We start from the raw sequence: 21,059 nt of genomic DNA on the forward strand, positions 1-21,059 counted from the left end.
TGTCTGCAAAGTCACTGAGACTGCACTAGCTCGCACATGGTGACTCATTGCTCTCCTCCCTGAATGGCAAAGCCTCAAAATCATCACTACCACCGGTGACTGCTCTAGTCATGCACTCAAAGTGCTATAATGCTCTACATGTCTGTCCTCAGACCCTGCATGCACAATGAGCACAATGTCACGCTGCTCATTCGCAAAGTGTACTCACCTAGACTTCAAACGTTTACATGGAAACTGACTCACAGAGACTATGGCGTCTCTGACACCAAGAATGTAGATAAGAGTCAAACAAGCATCATCATGGCCTTGCACTATCACAATCGGACCTCTCCTCATCAAGTAAGACCCATCATTCATGAGATGGAGATCAAACTCCTACAAGCATCTTGCACATACTGAACATCATGGAGCACAAGCATACTCCCACTGGCAAAGTGAAAATGAATGTCACCCATACCATGAACACCATCCTGTCTCTCAAAGCAAAAATGTGCTAAACCACTCCTTGTGAGGAGTAACATGGCATAAAGCATTGTTGTCCAATTGCCAATTGTGAGACAAAGTCCACGTATGTCTGGGTGAACCTACGGGAGTAGGAGTGTCTACCACACTCGTACTCTTAGCAAGTCCATGCATGTCTGGGTGAACCTACGGGAGTAGGAGTGTCTACTACACTTGTACTCTCAGTAACAACCAATGAAATCCTCCGTTGTCTCCAATGCCTAAAACAATATCTCCTCATGTGCCTTGGTCTTCCACAATTCCAACAAACCACATGTCTACGCCTCTGAGATCTGCCTAATACAGCAGCATGTGTATCCAATGACGGACTGTCACTGCAAGATGCCATAACTGAGCGCAAAATGAGTCTATATAGATCAACCCACACAAAAATTCACTATCCACAAGAGCATAATTGCTCAACACAATGCAAAAGAATACCAGTTGATCAAACACCTACTACCAAAACTATGGCAAATATCGCATAAAGCGCATAACCCTCTACCAAAACCAAGAACCAATCATGCATAAATCGTGACCATACACAATGAGAGTGCAAGCAACCATCCGCATAGGCACAAGCCAAAACTTGGCTAAAACAACTCTTTAGCTGTTGTCACAAAGTGCATAAAACCTCGTGAAAGACCAATAGAGTTGCCTCTATAATTGGAGTAAAATGTCACCAAAAAACGAGGAATAAACAATGCCAAAACACTATGGCACAATGCCAAACAAAATGGAAACGATCCAGGAATCCCTCAAACAAAATTAATGAGTGCAAAGCTTGCACAATGTCAATACATGAGCTGTACCTACTGCACAAGACGTTGCAAACGTGTGAGCTAATTGCAAGGCTCACCCAGTGCGGTATCAAGGCATACATGCACTAATCTCCCACCGACAAAGAATACCACACGAAATCCATGAGTACAACTTGCAATCATGGCCTAGTACGCATCAAATCATGCACACAAAAAAATTGGAAAAATTTTCCAAATTTTCGACAATAAAATGGCTATCAAACCCAATAACCAAGAAGCTGCCAAGCTCATATACGAGGAATAAATGTGCATCATATCCACACTCAATATGCATCAAATCTTTGGGAAATGTGTCGTGTGAAAACCTGTGAAAGAAGCTCCACATGTTTGCTCAAAAAACCGCGTCGTTCAAGAGATGGTGTGAACACCTCCATGATTCTTTGCCCAAATCTATTAAAAAATCCTCACACCACAAGCTCTGCACAAGCTGAAATTGCATCTTCAACTCAAAATTTATGCACTCAACTTCGAGCATCTTCCATTCTTCTAAAAGTGCATCAAACTCGCACATTATGCCAAAACAGAAAACTTGAGATTTTTGCATATAGTCAGTCTGAGATGAATATCAACAAAATGGTGAGAGGAATTTACAAAAAATTTCTTATGCAAGTTGTATACCACGTCGTAATGGAGGGGCATGGTGGACAGAATTTTCAGATCTACACTCTACAAGTAAAAATGAATTTGAAAACAGTGTTGTTGTGCACACAATTTTTAAGGCAACACCTTTACCTCTTCCACACTATTTTTTGAGCTTCCACAAGAGCATACATCACTCTCAACTGAGCTCACAATCTCCTATTGCCTTTCACAAAGCTTTCAATCTTTCTTGATCCCTCCACTGCCAAGAGCAAGCAAGCTATTGCCTTGAAGCCCTTGACACTGCCGTGCTCTCCATGATTGCCATGTGCTCTGATACCATTTGTGAGTGCGCAAATGCGGTGCGTGTGTGGAGAGGGAGAAGGAGAGAGAGAAAACACAAGACGTGGGTGAAGCAACTCAGCACATTGTGTTTGTGAGAGAGCCCCTTATATTCTATCTAGCAAAAAATAAGGTGTGTACAAGTAATGGGCAGTCGGATGTCTTTGGCGTGTCCGACTGAGGTAAGAGGCACACCGCTTGCACCCCGACAATCTTCCACTTAAAGGCAAATGTACCGATAAGCGGTACTTAGTAGTATGGACAATAGGTACAGGGAGGAATCTCATCTCAACTTATGTCCACTGGCTCTTTCAAAGTTGATACATGCTACCTTGTAGGCTATAGCAGCATGCGGAAGTGTATATCCCTTCTAGAATCACCATGCATACCCCGCAAGTATCCTGTAATGACCTGCACTACTCCATGATGCATCATGCTAGTGTCAATCATTGCACGACTAACAACCCCAATTGCAAACACTCCCACTGATGATAAACGCATAATCTCTGCTAGCATATCCATGCCAATTGCATTTATTCCATGTGCAATGGCATGTGCCAATCTATCCGCAGTAGTTATCTCAACCCTCACTGCATCACCACCAAAATTGGCTGCATATGGATGCATCAATCTTGTCTGCGCGGTAGTCATCACTCCCTCATCATCCATAGGGACTGTATTCACATGTTCTAGCATCACCATATCAGCCTCTAGCATGAGCGTGTCAAAGAACTCCATATAGCTCATCTCTATGGTAGGAGACATCTCTACCCTAAGAGGATCAATCCGTTGTGTCTCGCTAGAGCATGGCTACTCTAACTCTGCATCTACATACATGTCGTGCACAACACTCTGGAGCTCATCTACAAAAGATATGTGTCTAGTCTCTTGCTTAGTACATGTCTGCAAAGTCACTGAGACTACACTATCTTGCACATGTGACTCATTGCTCTGCTCCTTGAATGTAAAAGCCTCAAAATCATCATTACCATTGGTGACTACTCTACTTGTGTACTCACCTAGAATGCAACGTTTACATGCAAACCAACTTAGAGAGACTATGGCATCTTTGACACCAAGAACATAGAGAAGAGTTGAACAAGCATCATGATGGCCCCACGCTTTCACAATCAGACCGCTACTCATCAATTAAGACCCGTCTTTTAGCTGAACATGACACCCGTGATCTCTGCAATGCGAGATGGAGATCAACATCCTACAAGCATCAGGCACGTACTGAAAATCATGGAGCACAAGCATAATTCCACTGGCAAAGTGAAAATGAACGTCACCCATACCATGAACACCATCCTGTCTCTCAAAGTAGAAAACGTGCTAAACCACTCCTTGTGACTAGTAACATGGTGTAAAGCGCTTTTCTCCAACTACCAATCGTGAGACAAAGTCCATGCATATCTCGGTGAACCTGCGGGAGTAGGAGTGTTTACCACACTCATACTCTTAGAAAAGTCCATGCATGTCTGGGTGAACCTGCGGGAGTAGGAGTGTCTACCACATTCGTACTCTCAGAAGCACATTCTCATATGATGGCCACCCAAGTTGGGCTTATCCCCAAAAAAACTTTGAAGCACATCTTGTTCATAATTTGGCCAACAAAAATGGATTGGTGCACACATCCATAATGTCTTTATATGTCGTGTTGGCTCCTTGCCAGATGCATGCGCCTTAAAACCCATGGGTTCAAACAGCTAGTTGTGGCAATAGCCACTTGACTAGAAATCAAAATTGGTGCCCATTGTGGCCGCCACCACATGTGACATGCCATATCCTCAGTCAAATTCTTATCATTGTTATCTCGCACAAGCTTGCCTTTGCCTTTGTCCTCTTGTGAGTTTTTGGTTTTGTCTTTGCCTTTGCATTCTCAAGCCAAACAAAGCGTCTTCTTGCATTTATAACAACATCTCTTAGACCTTGTGGATATCGAGGCAGATAACTAGCACTCTCCCTATTGTCCTTGTCAAGATTTTCTTTTCCTCTATCCTCTAGCAAGCCAAGCCAAAGAAATTGACATCTTTCTAGAGAAATTCAAAACTGCATAGGTCGCTAATGGGGTACATATCGGTCCACTTTCCATAGCCTTTAGTTGATCTTGGTCACCTTTGCTTCTTGAGACCGCCTCAAGAGGAACAACCTCCTCTCACTACCCTTGGGGCCTCTCTTGCCATGCACTTCAAGATGTAATACATAGAGAGCCCCCCCACTGCCTCCAACATTTCAAAACAATGCCCCTTGTGGATAGCAAAATAAAGTAGTGTCGGCCGTTGGAGCTTCTCGGCAATGATTATTGTAGACGACATCACACAGCGCCCTCTTTGGGCCACAATCTTGAGACAGCGGCTCAACGGTCAAGAGTCAAATGTGCTACCTAAGCTATTCCCTCTTCCACAAAATGACGAAGTCGTTAGAGAATTTCCACACCACAACGTTATGAAATGCTGACCAACATCACAAAAGCTTTGGTTTGCAAAGGAAACACCACCAAAAACCCTCGTGCTTGCAGTGTATGCAAGCCCTTTAAGCCTCCCATTGCCAATAGATTTACCTCCAAGGAGCACGACTTGCCTGCCATCGACGAGCTTTCCTTCTAGTGTTTTGAGACGATGTTGCTTTGAGACACAAAATGCAAGGCTGTGATCACTCCTTCTTCAATGTGTGCACCTTCTCTCACCAAGCTCTGATACCATGCCAAAGTCAACAATGAGGAAGCATAGAGAAATGGGGAGAATACGAGAGAGAGAGAGAGAGAGAGAGAGAGAGACCCGAGGAGCCCACTATGTAAAAATTGCATATAGCACGTACGAACAAGAGTATCTAAATTATTTTCAAGTATTATATGTACCTTTTACGTATGCATTTTTGTAAAAAAAAATTAACCCTTATGTTTGAAATTTTTTACTTTAAAAAAAAAAAACCCTTTATGTAAGTACATTTTTTTGTAAATGTACCTAACTAGAAATCCCTTATTTTGTTCGCACGTGTTGTCTTACATATTTCCTAGTGGATGCCTTGGGGAGAGAGAGAGACAGATGAACTGTTGAACTAATCAATTGAGCAATGAATTAGTGATTATATAATGGAGCCTAGGTGTTGCTTATATACTAGCTTGGGGACCTTTAAGTACCCTTCTCAGTACAAATAATACCTAAAGCTAAAATAATTATTGGGATCACAGTGAGCCATTCTCTTGAGATACAATAAGTTTAACACAAACATTTACTCACCGTGACTGCAAAATACCAACAATACCAATATCAAATTAAAGGTGAAAAGAGACGAAAACTTGGGTATAGCACTAGAAAAATTAAAGCAACTATGCCAAATACAAGAGCACAATTGCAAGATGAAATGTGATATAAGTAATAAAAACACTACAGCTTAGTCACATTATTTCCATGTGGAAATCTTGAACGATGATGATAACCCGAAAAGGCCTGCCTATTAAGGATTTACATATCCAATATATGTGGCTAAGGACCATTAGGAGTCTTCACAAAGGAAAAAAGTAAATGAGGGCTTCTAGATTGCATATTAAAAAATATTCTTAACTCTCAAGCACACTTCATTGGCCAATGGACTCCATGTTGTAGGACTTCCCCAGTCTTTCCATGAAACTACCATAGCATGTACAAAAAGTAAAAATACTAGTAAATCCAAGCTCTAGTTTACATGAATACCATACCTACCAAATAACAAACCCCCTTGTAGTCATGTGAATAAAAAAATGTCACGTGACACAACCAACCTATGTGTCTGTGGACAAGCTACAGCATGACCAGGGTTCAGTTCAGTCAAGTCAGTCTAGAACAGGAAGTCATCTGGCACTTTTGTGAGTCTGTTCACAGACCGTGCATGATCAGTCACTTAGATTAGATGCATATCCTCCGGTTGCACACAACATGACTATCAGATTACAATCATAACCCATTAGTAGCATTTTTACAGTGCATAGACCTGTTTTCCCTATTTTTGACATTTTTCACTTATTTTTAAGTGACTTTTGTTGGAAAGTAGGTAGGGCAATCTTGCTAAGTTTGTATATAAGCAAACCAAAGTTAGCACTTTCTGGCAGAAGAGGCAGCAGGAACCAGTGTGTTCAACAGACACCTTCTTAGCAAGACCCCCCACATCAGCAGGGCTAGCGTTTTTGCATCTGCAAGGACCTAGCGTTTTCATCCACAGGAAGCCTGGCATTTTGTGCACAGCAGATCAGCCCCGGCAGTAGGAAGACAGAACAAGAAGCCTAACGTTTTGCATTTGCAGGACATCTGGTAGCAGTAGGAGGATTTTCAGCCCTAGCATTTTTTGCATCTGCAAGGCCTTTCAACGTTTTTGCAGATCTTCGCGACGGAATCTCTACAAGCACCAGCATCTTTAGTTTTCAGTAGTCAAACTCCGCAGTAGAAGTCCCGAACCTCGTAGGTCTCACCTTCCCACACAGCAGATCCTTGCCGCACGGTCAGATCTCGCGAAGTTCATAGTTTCAGCCCAGAAAACGCAGATTTCAGCATCTGCGTTGTCAGCGCGTCGTCGCCATCGACATGGTCACTGACATAGAGTCAGAATTCAGCAGATAGAGATTTTCATATTTCAGCCCTTACCATTTTCAGTTTTCAGCCCGTCTCGTCGCCGTCATCATCGTCGTTGACATCGTCAACAAGTCCAAGCATTGCAGAGATTTGTGCAATCATGAGTAGACCACTCTCACCATCGAGAGTAGGGCCCTTGGAGGAGGGTTTGAAAACATCTCTGGTGTCGTATTCTCTTCTCTCTCTCTATCTCTCAGTCTTATGCACCTTCACGCACAATGTCCATTCACTTTGTTTGTGCCCATTGCACTCTCTCACTAAAGGAACGGAAGGATCTCCGTTCCGTAAGTAAAAGGAATCCTTGAGCACAGTCCGGAGCACCCATCTTGAGCAAAGTTCAACATTCATTCTGCTGCACTTTACATTGGTATCAGAGCTTTGGCAATGTTCTGTATCACTCAAGGACAGAACCACAAGAACCATAGACTTTTTTTTTGCTTGTTGAGGTTGCACGAACCCAAGTTCACTTGGGCGTGTCGATTCCTAATCGTGTTTTTGAAAAGAAGGGCTTGTCCAGCCTCCCGTTGTGCCTCTTTTCACTCATTGAGAGCAGACCGTGCCCTTTGCGGCCGACCAATCGACGTGAGGTGGACCTTGGTGTGAGCGCAAGGCCGTCATGGGGTGCACCCGCGGAAAAGAGCAGAACTCGGGTGAAGAGAAGATCCTTCTCTAACACAGATTGCAAGCTAAAGAAGAACCTCAAGAACCTCAAGAACCCAAAAACCCAAGACCCCCAAGAACCCAAGTTCCTCGTGAACTTAAGAACCCAAGACCACAAGAACCCATGACTTCGGTGGATGGTCATCACTCAAAGCGGAATGGATACTTCGCTTGGGGGTGATGAGCATGAGAGAGGCGAAGAAGAACTTTCCCCACCAGGAGGTTTTTCCGACCCCCCCCCTTTCCCATCTATGCCAAGGATTGCACTAACTTCTATGAAGGAGTTGACGCAATTGTTTATGGACAACAAGTTTGAACGCAAAGTAAGAGAAGCAGAAAGAAAGGCCTATGAAGAAAGTATGGCAGCCATAGATCGTGAATACGACGCTAAAATAGAAGCCATAGAGCTGAGCACGAGCGCGAGAACAAAGAAAGACTAGCAAGATTTGATCGCGAGAACAAAGCAAGAATGCAAGAGATGTTGCGATTCTTTTCTCTAGTGCAAGCACAGATGCAAGAGATTCGGGAAAAGGAGACTCTCTCAGTCTCTTCTTCTCCAAAGCATGACACACAGGATTTGCATGATGATAAGCATGATGGTTTGAATGATAATGATAAGCATGAAGAATTGCATGAAAATGACAAGCATGATGATTTGGATGACAATGACAAGCATGATGATTTGTATGATCAAGATGTGATTTCTCACAAGCATGATGATTTATCTGATCAAGATGTGATTGTTCACCAGGATGATGGTTTAGTTGATACTTTTTCTAGTGAAGCTAACCTCATTGCAGATTCAATCAATCACGAAGAACCGATCTTGGCTCTCGAGCATAGGTCCCAAGAACCCCCTCAGGAAGAACCGATCTTGGCTCTCGAGCCTAGGTTCCAAGAACCCCCATAGGAAGTATTATGTGTTTGCATGATTAGTCACCACGCATTGTTTGAGTGTTTCATTCGTGATCCTTTCCTGTATTTTAGTCACCGTCCTTATGTGATCCCTTTTCACAGGCATGACATATTGTACATTGAGCACAATTCACTTATGGATGAGCACGAATGTATGCGGGTTTCTCATGAAAAGCTGAAAATTATGCATTTAAGGAAGTCAGATTCCATGTCTCTTCCTTGGCACGACACAACTGTAGAAAGAGCACAAGAAAGTATGAGCACCAAGCATGGGTATTTCCGTTGTGAATTGCCACAATTGATTGATTTAGATCAGAAACACAAGATTCGATCTCATTGTTTGCGTGTGTGTGGTGAACGGTTTGGCACTCCGTCTATTTTTTCATCTACATTGCATGCACAGTCTTTTAGAGAAGACAAGAATTTTTTCAGTCACTTTACATGGAATAGGTATGTTCATGTTTTTGTGTTGGAAGTGGTTTCAGGAATTTTCAGCCTCGGAGATTCTTGAAGAAGGAAGAAGCATGACTTTAGACGAAGTTGAAGCATTGAAGGACCCACAAAAGACTTTGAGTTGCTTTCAGCATGGCCCAAAGAAGAAGGCATCACAGACCTTGATAAAGTTCAAGTATCGCACGACCCACACCTCAGAGTGGGCCAGTGAAGAGTCCTTTCGAGGATTCCGTATGTTGTTGGCGATCACTCTCGACGCCATACAGTTCGGTACCAGTACCTCACTTTGAAAAGGAGGGGATGTCACGTGAGACATCCAACCGTATGTGGCCGTGGACAAGCTACAGCATGACCAGGGTTCAGTTGAGTCAAGTTATTCTAGAACATGAAGTGATCTGGCACTTTTGTGAGTTTGTTCACCGTGCATGACCAGTCACTGAGATTAGATGCATATCCTCCGGTTGCACACAGCATGACCATTAGATTACAGTCAGAACCCATCAGTAGCAATTTTACAGTGCATAGACCTATTTTTCCTATTTTTGACAGTTTTCAATTATTATTTTTAAGTGACTTTTGTTGGAAAGTAGGTAGGGTAATTTTGCTAAGTTTGTATATAAGCAAACCAAAGTTAGCACTTTTTGGTAGAAGAGGCAGCATGAACCAGTGTGTTCAACAGACACCTTCTCAGCAAGACCCCCCACATCAGCAGGGCTAGCATTTTTGCATCTGCAAGGACCTAGCGTTTTCATCCACAGGCAGCCTTGCGTTTTGTGCACAGTAGATCAGACTTGGCAGCAGCAAGACAGAACAAGAAGCCTAGCGTTTTGCATTTGCAAGACATCCGACAGCAGTAGGAGGATTTTCACCCCTAGCGTTTTTGCATCTGCAAGGCCTTTCAACGTTTTTGCAGATCTTTGCGACGGAATCTCTACAAGCATTAGCGTTTTTAGTTTTCAGCAGTTAGACCCCACAGTAGAAGTCCCGAACCTCGCAGATCTCACCTTCCCGTAGCAGATCCTCGCCGCACGATCAGATCCCGCGAAGTTTGCAGTTTCAGCCCGAAAAACGCAGATTTCAGCATTTGCGTTTTCAGCGCGTTGTCGCATCGTCGCTATCAACATCGTCATCGACATAGAGTCAGAATTCAACAAATAGAGATTTGTAGATTTCAGCCCTTAGCATTTTCAGTTTTTAGTCCGTCTCGTCGTCGTTGACATCGTCGGTAAGTCCAAGCATTGTAGACATTTGTGCAATCATGAGTAGACCGCTCTCGCCATTGAGAGTGGGGCCCTTGGAGGAGGGTTTGACAACATCTCTAGTGTCGTATTCTCTTCTCTCTCTCTCTCTCAGTCTCATGCTCCTTCATGCACATTGTCCATTCACTTTATTTGTGTCCATTGCACTCTCTCACTAAAGGAATGGAAAGCTCTCCCTTCCGTAAGTCAAAGGAATCCTTGAGCACAGTTCGGAGCACTCATCTTGAGCAAAGTTCAACATTCATTCCGCTGCACCTTACAAAAAATAAACACTTGAAGTTGTTTCATGTGTTCTTAGAGAAGGCTCATTGATGCATTTGGTGAATACCCTCATGAGGTTGACAATGTCTCATGAAATGTAGCTGAAGCATCAAGGGGGAGATAGAGTTGAAGCAGAGGTGAAAGACCAAAGGAAAGAGAAATGTGTGTATATATATGTACATATGTATATTATATATATATATATATATATATATATATATATATATATAGAGAGAGAGAGAGAGAGAGAGAGAGAGAGGAAAAGAGGTGAAAGAATTCAAATTCTGAATTTAAAGTGGGGGAATAACTTTTTAAGTGGTTTTTTTATATATAGGGTCATTTTAGGAAGGAAAAGGGATCATGATGAAAGTTTTTTTTTTTTCAAATTTTGATTCTCCTTGATCAAGAGCTTAAAATGAGACATATATAGTGGGTAGCTATGAGCTATGTCACAACTTTCTACTTCCATCCTTAGTTAATGCCCTACCACCTTTTTCCTTTTCCTTTCAAAAAGGTACTGAGAAAAAAAGAACTTCCTAGGTCCACATCGTACCAAGGCCTAAAAACTAAGCTAGAGAAACCTATTAAAAAATAGCCTCATGAATACGCTTATCCCCTAACCCTTCACTAGACTAGCTTTAATCCCTTAAAACTAGGGATCCTTACATAAACCATGCAAGATCTATATTTTATCTAATGATAAGTTTCAGGCTCCTTTTGCTTCTCATGTGCATTGATACTACACATAAAGTTTCTTTCAAGAAATCATTAATGACATGAATTTCTTGCACTTCTTTAAGAAATCCCTAGCCTCAAGCCGAGATAAATAATCTGCAATAGTGTTGAGATGCGAGGTTTTGTTGCATCTCTTGTGTGAACAACCCCTTCCACCTTATGTGTCAAGCCATGTGAAGAATTTCTTACAACCTTTGTGTAAATAGCAACCACTTGTATTTGTGCATGGGCAGCCATATCTTGTGCATGGTCTGTCTATTTGTATAAGCCTATATAGAGACACATTCTACTGAATAATAGTAAACTTTTTCATTTGCAATATATCCTATTGTATTGTGCAATAGTTTCTCTCTATCTAGCTCTACACTGACCTCTCCAAAGCAAGCCATTAGCCATGAATGGCACACTTACACATCCCCCATAACCCTACAACTGGTATCAATGTCTAGACGTCGAGTATACGATAAGACCACCTATCAACATGAGCACACACCATATGAGTATCACATTTTCTATGTACATATCTATTGCACCATTAGCCAAGACGGCTTCATCAAAAGAGGGGACGAACAACTACAACATGATGAACGAAGATCAACATCAACATGAAAATGATAAACACAACGTCGACACAAGATATCGACAAGGCTCACAACATCAAGACGAAAGAAGGGCAATTGAAAAACATTCCCCAACATATTCAACATAATTTCAAAATCCTTTTGAATAGCATAAATAATTCAAGGGCTTTTTCCCACGTGGTTTTTCCCTCCACTATACATATACGTGCATTGTGTCTTTCTTTGCATCGAAACTAGGACGTGGCAGAGCCCTAATTTTTGCGCTACCCCCATATTCCCATTCGCCTCGAATTTTGCGATGTCTGGGTTTAGTCTGCCTTGAGATCCCGATTTGGACTTCCAGGCCGTCGATCCCCTCACCACCCCTCATTGAATGCTTTGTGTTACTTAGTCTTGTGGAACACTTTGAAACTAACGAGGACCACTTCTATTGGTGAATATCTCGACTTTGAATTATTTATTGATGGTTGCACTATATCCTCATGGATGTTTAGTCTTAAAGTCACAATAGCAGACATATTCAAGCTCTTTGTAGAAAGAGAAGCCATTGTCTTTTAGTTATTCTAATTAATATATAAGTTGTATACCTAGGAGTTATGATATGCATTAGGAAGCCTAATCACCTGAACTTTTAGGGAAGCATCCCTAAAGAGCTAGCTAATTCGATTATTTTGGTTGGGAGCTCAAGAAACACTTTGTCAGAATGACTATTGATGATGCTGATGTTATTATTTCTGCAAGTCTGCTCCAAATGCCATAAAAGGATAATGCAGCTAATGCATGGTTTCCTGTTGCTATCCTACATCACCATACATGAAGTCCATGATCTCTCCACAATATAGGTACCCTCTGCATCCTATCGCAAAGATGTACTTTCTTGATTGTCTATTACTCATCTACATGGAACACCAGGATGGAAGAAAAGTGGTGGTGATTTTAAATATGAGGATACACAAGAAGTTTTGGACAAATTCTCACAATATTTCCCACATTGTGACTTACCTCAACATCATGAGCTTCTGTGAGGGAGGCGTCGCATACCTAGCTAGGTATACGGTGCCTCTCGAGCAGAAGCTCATGATGTTATGCATTGTATGAAAAACACTGATTTCTAAATCTTCTTGTGATATTCGTGACGGTAAAAAACTGTTTCAACACTTGCAAGTTGTTGCTTTAATGGTGTGACAACTACAATGTTAAATGAATGTGATATCTATTGAAGTGTGCATTGCTTAGCACTTACAACATAGATATCTTTACTGTTGAGTTTCTGGTAAAACTGAGAGTGCTCGAACATCACGCTTCTCGACAATCATCTCAAGTAATCAATGTGCAAACCCCGACTTTGAGGGTCATGGAAAAGCATGACAGTTCATTCTTCTAATGGTCAATATGGGTCTCCTCTCTTTCAAGGCTCTATCCTTAAGATTTCCTTTCTGACAGGTAAAATTCTCTACGAAAAATGTGAGAAAGGACATCCTGCAAACCAAGCAAAAAGAGCCCTTATATATAATCCAATGATGCAAAGAAAGTGATGATGAAGTGAAAGATGAAATTGTACAGCAAATTCTGAAGCAAGTTACCCAAAATTAGAGAATTGATGTCGGATCCAGTATAAGATTGTTTCTGAGACTATTTCTACATGGCCTTTTCTGTCCAAGCTGCAGATAATAGAAAAGGGTCAGTTTAACACATGGGTAGTTTCATTTCTAACAGTCTGAAGAATTCATGAGCTTTCGTGAGCATGTAGATTGAAGTCCTGTGCAAAGACTACTCTTATTGACAGGAGGCTTCTTATGGCTAGAATCGACAGAGGAGAAGTTGCCCCCTACTCTGGCATTGGCCAAAATGAATGGTTCCATTGAATATAATTTTGGTAATTAGAGCTTGGACAATCATCATAGTCTAAGAGGCCTACTGGCTCATACACAAGTCAAATACTGACAAAAAGACTTACCAATAATGAAGAGCCATAAAGCTCATGCCAGAAAGGAAAAATTGGCATGGCAATCGACAAAGGCACAGCCTTGCAAGCATCTTGTGCATTACTTCAAAATGTTGCTCTTCTCCTCCTCTTCCTCAAAAGAAAAGCCCCTTATGCAGACGTAACTGCAAGCACCGACCTTGTGTTGCTAGTATATCTGCATCTTCATACTTCACAAAACCTGAACGTTTACGGTAATATGGTTAATGTCATGAGGTTACCCAACAAACACTTAATAGCTGTGTGGCTTGTTATTATTGCCACACTGAGTATTCATTCATTTGAAGTCAGATTTGTGGCTATCTTCATTCATTTGAAGTCAAATTTGTGGCTGTCTTCATTCAAAGAGTCTATGCACATAGAGCGTCCTTGATACGCAAAAACAAGCCTTTCTCTGTACAGCTGCCCTACATGATGCATACAAGAAACAACCAAAGACTTGCAAAATGTCTAAAATTATGACAGAAACTCAGTACACGGATCTTTGTAGTGAAGTATGCTCGTGTGGTGTGGGTGTGTGGGATCGTATATTTGAACCTAGTTCTACACCTCCTATGAAGCACTGATGACGTTAGTGGGAATGTCATAGTTTTAAGTCAATACAGTGCATGATGGAGCTAATTGTTATATTGTCTTGTAGATGACTGCAGTGCTGTAAACCTTGCACTTCCCTTTAAAGATGGTCTAGGCCTATCCTTGATTCATCTAGGTATATATGAAAATATGTATATATGTATATATGTATATATGTATATATACATACATACATACATATATGTCTACATATATATTATATATTGACATACATGTATATATTGCTTGAGCATTTCAGGACAAGAGGAATGCGTAGCAACCTGGTCTCATCCTCATGCTCCACTTGGTGGTGGGTACTATTTGGGGGTAACAGGAGCAGCTCTTCTGCTTGGACCTTGGCAGCACTAAGAAGCAAGAAATCTCTGAGTTTTTGTCTACTGAGGGCCTCAACTTCAGCAAGGAAGATGGCAAAGACAGGCCGATGGTCAGAATGTCTAGCTTCCGCCCGCACATACGATAGTTGCTTTAAGCCACTCCCATACCAAAGAATTCTGTCACACCTGCCAGTTTAACCATGAGATTAATCATTTTCAACACAATTTTCCAGACAATGTATATTTCTTATTATAAGGATATAGATGCCAATAAAGATGCATTGGGAGATTGATCTTAGCTTTTGTAATAGCAAATTGATCTACTTCAGACATAAATGCTATGTTTGTTATACACAACACCATCATTCATGCATGAAGATATGTCACAAGATATACACTAACATTTTGAAGAACCAAAAGTGATGCCAATCAAAGTGACATGAAAATCATCCAAATATAAATGTTTTATACAGATCAAAGAATGCTATTGAAACAGCTCAGGTTCAAGTGATCAGGCCTTGCATCAAGCCACAATGATGGGGTGGCGGCGGACGCGCTTGAACTCTTACCAAGCTGGGGTGCGATGTTTCTCCCCCTTGAGCTTTTCCAAAGCATAGCAATCAGAATTGGCCCTGTATTTGTAGGTGGGTGCAAAAGCGATGTCGCCTTCCTGCCAACCCGCAAAAACTCTTCCTGCCTTCCGGTGTATATTCAACTGCAAACATGCATGTAGCCAAATAGAATTAGCAAGGGCAATGCATTGTACATCCAATGCAAATATTATTCTCCTCCTCGGGGGGTCACTTGTATATATGTAAATATATCAAGTGAGTTCAATGGAAGGTGTTTTCAAGATCCCTATTTTACACTACTTTTACACCAATTTAAAAGGAGGGTACTTACAGATTGAACAGGAAAGGGCATGTATTATTCATGAAAGAGTTACTGAGAAGGGTTTTCAAAATAGGCCATGAACACATTTGATGTAGAGGGGTTACATATGGTGAACATTTATTTTGTGATAAGGTTTTTCAAAGTAGGCCTTGGAACACATTTGATATAGAGGGTTTACATAAGGTGTTTAGTAATAAGGTTTTTCAAAATAGGTCTTGGAACACTTTGATATAGAGGGTTTACATATGGTGAACATTTGTATTAAATTCTCCCTTTATACTTCATCACATAATCTTTTAGCATTTGCCGAATCAAGGATAAAACTGTACAAGCAAATCAAGGAATGGGTATTGAAGCTTTGTGATCAATACGAACGAGCAAGATGCTGAGTAATTACCTGGTCTTTCTCAAGAAGCGCACTCCAATCCGCTTGGGCAAGCAAGGAACGTGTGTCATTTGGGGGGAGCACAAGCCTATAGTTCAAATCGCCCAGCCATATCACACTACTGCTGCAACATCAAGCACATGATGTGTTGTCAACATTGCTAGTTATGTGCCTGCTCATTAGTTATATCAGTATCATTAATATTGTTTACTAAGGCAAGCATGACTATAAAATAGATATGAATTAAGATCAGGGATCAGAAACCACCAAGTGAAGAATGGGTTTTGATAGATATGGGACTGTTGTCTAAAGTGACACAACAGGAACCAGTTGCCCATGAAGAGAGAGAGAGAGAGAGTTTTCACGTCGTAGGAAACTATCCCAAGAGACCTTAAAGATCTAGCCGACGAGGAGTTGAACTCAAGACCTGTTAATCAAGAGAGAATTGGCATAACCAATCTACCACACTTGGGTGATAGAAAGGTTATAACATTTCCTCTTTTTATGAGAGAGAGAGAGAGAGAGAGAGAGTACTCATGATTCCAGCCATGCACTTTTATCATCTCAATTGAGTGTTGAAGGGATTGGGCTGCTTACTCGTGCTCCAAAATGCTCTCTGGGCATAATTCCCCTCCTGCATGGACATTGTATTTTCCTGAGCTGCTGCGAAATTGAGTCCGCCTGAGAATCTCAGAAACGTCCGAGTTTCGTTTGAGTTCATCCTTGTCCCTCTGCCCAGAAGTCAAGTGGGTGCATACGAAACAGATGCTCGTCTGGTGAATGCACATGCTGATCGAGATGGAGCCCTATACAAGAAGATTAGCATCAGAAAAGCAAGCCCTGTTGTGTAAACCTTATGCCATAAAATCATTTACAGCATATACAATAATTGCATTACATCCATTTTGTGCATACACCTAGCGATGCTTCCCTTAAACCAATGGTTGCGTCGTCTAATGCTAGCATCAAAGAACTTTTCAAAAAGTTGTAGTTTCAGAACATACTACACTTACAAGAATATGTCATTAGTGGGTCTTTATACCTTGTTTCCAAGGTATCCAAGAAGGCCACATCCCACACAGGATACCTTGAGGTTGCGCACATGCCGTCGAAGGTCCGATCGCACCCACACGGAGATGAAGATGCCCACCATCTGCTTGCTAGCAATCAAAGAGAAGTGTGTCTTGCTTACGCTGGATTTGCATCGAATTGATCTTGTACTCAATGATGGAGAAAGGCAAGGCACATGAGTGTTGTCTCCATCCACTTGCATACAATTCAATGAAGTCCTCATGTTGTATATCTGAGCCTCATCAAGAAAAGGGTCCCAACATTCAATATTGCTCAAGAAATGATCAAGCGCCGCATGCGTATCGCCTGCAACAGACGAGGGCATTGTTTCTACTAGGCTCGTTGGGTTAACTGCACTGGCATTGTCGTCCCTCATTGTAATATTCTCTTCGCCTGTTCTTTGGCCTGTGCTACTTGGGTTCTCTTGTACTGTGTTTTGCCACATAGATGAGGGAGTGCTGCAGCTCCTCCTCAAGTTTTGAAATGGCGCATTGGTGCTATTGAGCACATTCCTTATGAGGTGCAACCACTTTGCCGCTGGTACCGTATTTTCGGATCCGAGGACATTCCCAGCATTCAAGGGAACCACCTCTTGAAACCTAGCACAAAATCAACCAGTTTACTTGAAAGAGAAGGTGTAAACCAGTCTTTACCTGCCAATAATATAATTAAGCTTTAGCATTTGGACGCTGTTATTGTTTCTCTGATTTGGCATACTCGCAGGAAAAATATAAGATTTAACTATGCAACTGGCTGCAAGCACAAGCCAGTTGATTGTTTGCCTGAAGATTACCCAAGAACATAAATGTCAGCAGGTGCCTCCAAACCCAGCCACTCTTCAAGGGGCACTTCTTCATTTGGTGGTTTTCCTCCAACGTTCCACGTCGCCACAAAAATCCTGAGAAATGTTTGCAAGCGTTCGTCAGCCACAACTGATTGGAGTGAAACACCAATATTATACAAGCTTGATTATTGCAGGGTTGGTTGTCATCCATAGTTTTCCTTACTTGTACTGCTGCTTCTCTGTTAGCTTTGATCGGAGTATTTCTGCATCTTGTGGCATCAATGTTGCAGATGAATGTCTGGCCCGGACTGGTGGGCCTGTGGCAATGGTCCAAACATTGATGCAATTCAGAAAGTTCTGATTAGTTTTCTACAGAAAGTGTTGGTGATACATTGATGTACATTTGAACCACATAAGGTGACAACATGCAATTAGATGGCTCAGAGCATTACAGGCAAACAGACTCACATATTGGTGCCGGGATGGAGCTGTGAAATTCCAACTCTGCAACAGAGAAGCTATGTCTAGCTTTCTCAAAAGTCTCAAAATCCAAAAAGCCTGCAATTTTACAATAAAACCATGAGTTATGCCGAAAGCGGCATAACATAGCACTTTGCAAGCCTAGAAATTAAGTGCAAGGTTTTTCCAGTAAAACGCACTCATCGTCATGATTGAATTATGGACAGGGGCATGAGTAAGATATATTGAGAACAACGCTTGTCGAGAGTTGTGGGTGCCCACCTTCATCTTCGGAAAGGTCGGTCTCTGTGTCATCTGCTTGAGGATACTCATCGACCATGAAGAAGCTATGGTTGGTTTGTCTGGGGCCGGATGACAGCCATCTCCTGAGGGAGAGCCTTGACCAGAGCTGAAGCATGTAAAAGGATGAAATCAATGCAGGAGAAGTTACTGATCGTGCTGAAATGAATGCATACAAATTTATTTATGTGCTACATAAGCTTTGATGTATAGCTAATAATGTCAATAATCAAATGTGACAGATGCTAATTGGCAGCATGACTTGCTCCAAAGAATCAAATGTGTACTTTACAGTTACAGAAGTTCAATTAGTAGGGGCTGCACCTTGTTGATTTTTTGCAAGATGATGAGAAAATTTGATATTGCAGGTAGTTAATGACGAGAGTAGAGCAGAAGATACCTTGCTTAATCGAGCTGACTTACGGCCCCTTCGAGCTCCCATTTTGTATCGATGCTGCATCCAATCGCTTTGAAATCATTCTAACATGAGAGAATGAGAATGAGAATGAGAGAGAGAGAGAGAGAGAGAGACCAACGATTAGGGGCTTGATTGCAGAATTTATGATTCTCAAAGGAAACGCAACAAGACTAGAGTGTGAGTGTACTGTGAATGTGGCACGATGGATTTGTGTGTGTCAAGGCGAAAAGAACGAAGCATCGCAGAGAGAGAGAGGGAGGGAGGGAGGGTGGTGTACTATGCATGTAATCAGTGCAGTGCACGAGCGCTGGTGACGAAGAGAGGAGAGAGAGATGGGGAAGAGCGGTTTTTGGGCAACCACCTTTAAACGCAGGGCAAGAAACTGAGGGGCAAATTGCGAAATATGAAATGGGGAAATGCGCCTCCGACTGTCCGCCCGTAGCTGGCACACGTCTCCAAGGTACAGCCGGCCAGACGGACAACAAGCGGACAAGCGCTTCATAATTTGCAACCCACTATAACAGTGCAGCTGCCCAGCACCTCTCTCTCGAGTCTCGACTCTGGAGAATGCACGCGCCCCGGGATCCCCCCACCTTCTTGTAGCTTGTTGCAACAACACACGCATGAATACCTCGAAGCTCTCTTCCCACCCGCACGCCCATCCAGGGCTACAAAAATTCATTTTAGCTAACCGAAGAAAATAAGGGCAAACTTGAAATTCTACCTGTTTTAAGGTAAAATTTGAATCTTTTGCCTGTATTTACACTAAAACTTGTGAAAATTTGCCGGTTTTCTTCAAGGCAAGCTCAAAATCTAACCGTGATTTTATGATTTTAGCCAGTTAAAATACATTGCACCCTGGTTTTTTTCTACTACTGCACCCATCCCCACCTTCACCCTCACGGTTTACCCACCCAAGGCTCACCCTTCACAAGTTTGCACACAAACAAAAACCCTCGCCTTCGAAAACCGGGGGGGGGGGGGGGCATTACTAATTGACACCTCCTTTTGGGAGGTGGGATCAATGGCTCACGATCATCGGTTGATTGTGACAGTTGGATCGCCTAGGAAATGCAAAAGATTCCTACGTTTTCGGATTCGAGTCTTGAACCCGCTATCCTCTCCTCCTCGGGATTGACTCTAACCACTAGACTATCGCGTGTTCGTTGAATGGTATGTGTGTGGTAAGTCTGTAGATCACGACGTTGCGGACAAGTTTACATCTAGTTCACACCTACTTCACACCGAGTTCACACCAAATTTGGTGCGGTGTGCAGACCCTCCCAAGCTCACACTTTGTTCACATCGAGTTCACACCAAATTCAGTGTGGTGCACATACCTCCCAAGTTCACTCTTAGTTCACACCTAGTTCAAACGGCGATCGGATGGCCCAGATTTCACCTGCCTCGTGACGCCTAATGTGGGCCATTGATCCAACCTCCCTAGGGAGGTGTCAATTAGTGACGTTGGGGGGGGGGGGGGACTACGTGATGTGAATACCAAATGCGTTCCAATGCCAATCTTTTCGTCCGAGTGTTGCTGCCAACTACAACACTTTATTCACATGTTAACATGCGTAAATGGTATTGAGAAACTCATTCCCTCGTCGCAACCCATTATGCACTGGGTTCACAAACAATTCACACATAGCTCCACCTAGGACGCACACAATTTACGTATATATAAAACACCACTTTCAATACTATTCCACGAGTTTAAGTAACAATAAAATCACTTTCCACTTCTATTGCATGCACACTTCAGAATTTGAGAACGAGATACACCTCAAAATCACATGAGGCATTTGATATTTTCATTAAAAAATGGGAAAAAAATGATAGATATTTGATCATTAGATTAATCACACCCATTTGATTAACACAAATTAGCATGCTTGATAAAAGGAGAGAGAGAGAGAGAGAGAGAGAGAGAGAGAGAAAGGGACGACACATCAAAAACTTTTTGTAGAATAAAATATATAAAATGTTTATGAGTCATCTTTAAAAAGATCTCTACAAGTAGCATTATCTAGATTTGAATCCATGGGTCCCAAATCAACAAAGAGAGAAATTGAATCGTCATTTATAGATGTGTTGGCTTCATCATCTTCAAATTTTTCATCTTCCATCTCATCATCATCA

General features: G+C 42.0%; 1 protein-coding gene across 3 annotated transcripts; it reads right to left on the reverse strand.

Annotated features, from left to right (window-relative positions):
* Nucleotides 1-13,719: 13,719 nt before the first annotated feature.
* LOC147434971 (type I inositol polyphosphate 5-phosphatase 8-like) lies at nt 13,720-19,517 on the reverse strand. Of its 3 annotated transcripts, none has more exons than XM_086491339.1 (12): nt 19,279-19,517; nt 18,900-18,953; nt 18,482-18,608; nt 18,209-18,298; nt 17,964-18,057; nt 17,750-17,854; nt 16,928-17,555; nt 16,483-16,691; nt 15,898-16,009; nt 15,176-15,321; nt 14,553-14,792; nt 13,720-13,879 (listed from the first exon to the last, which is right to left on the reverse strand). In XM_086491339.1, the coding sequence occupies exons 1-12, from the start codon at nt 19,417-19,419 to the stop codon at nt 13,864-13,866; spliced, it is 1,962 nt and encodes a 653-aa protein (XP_086347465.1). In that variant the 5' UTR covers nt 19,420-19,517; the 3' UTR covers nt 13,720-13,863. The 3 variants fall into 3 exon arrangements, with proteins under 3 accessions (XP_086347465.1, XP_086347467.1, XP_086347466.1); XM_086491341.1 differs by having other exon boundaries at nt 18,900-18,979; XM_086491340.1 differs by having other exon boundaries at nt 15,898-16,006; nt 19,279-19,514.
* Nucleotides 19,518-21,059: the final 1,542 nt, after the last annotated feature.

The sequence above is a fragment of the Adiantum capillus-veneris genome, chromosome 19 (assembly GCF_014529385.1).
Source record: "Adiantum capillus-veneris isolate H3 chromosome 19, ASM1452938v2, whole genome shotgun sequence".
Taxonomy (NCBI): Eukaryota; Viridiplantae; Streptophyta; class Polypodiopsida; order Polypodiales; family Pteridaceae; genus Adiantum; species Adiantum capillus-veneris.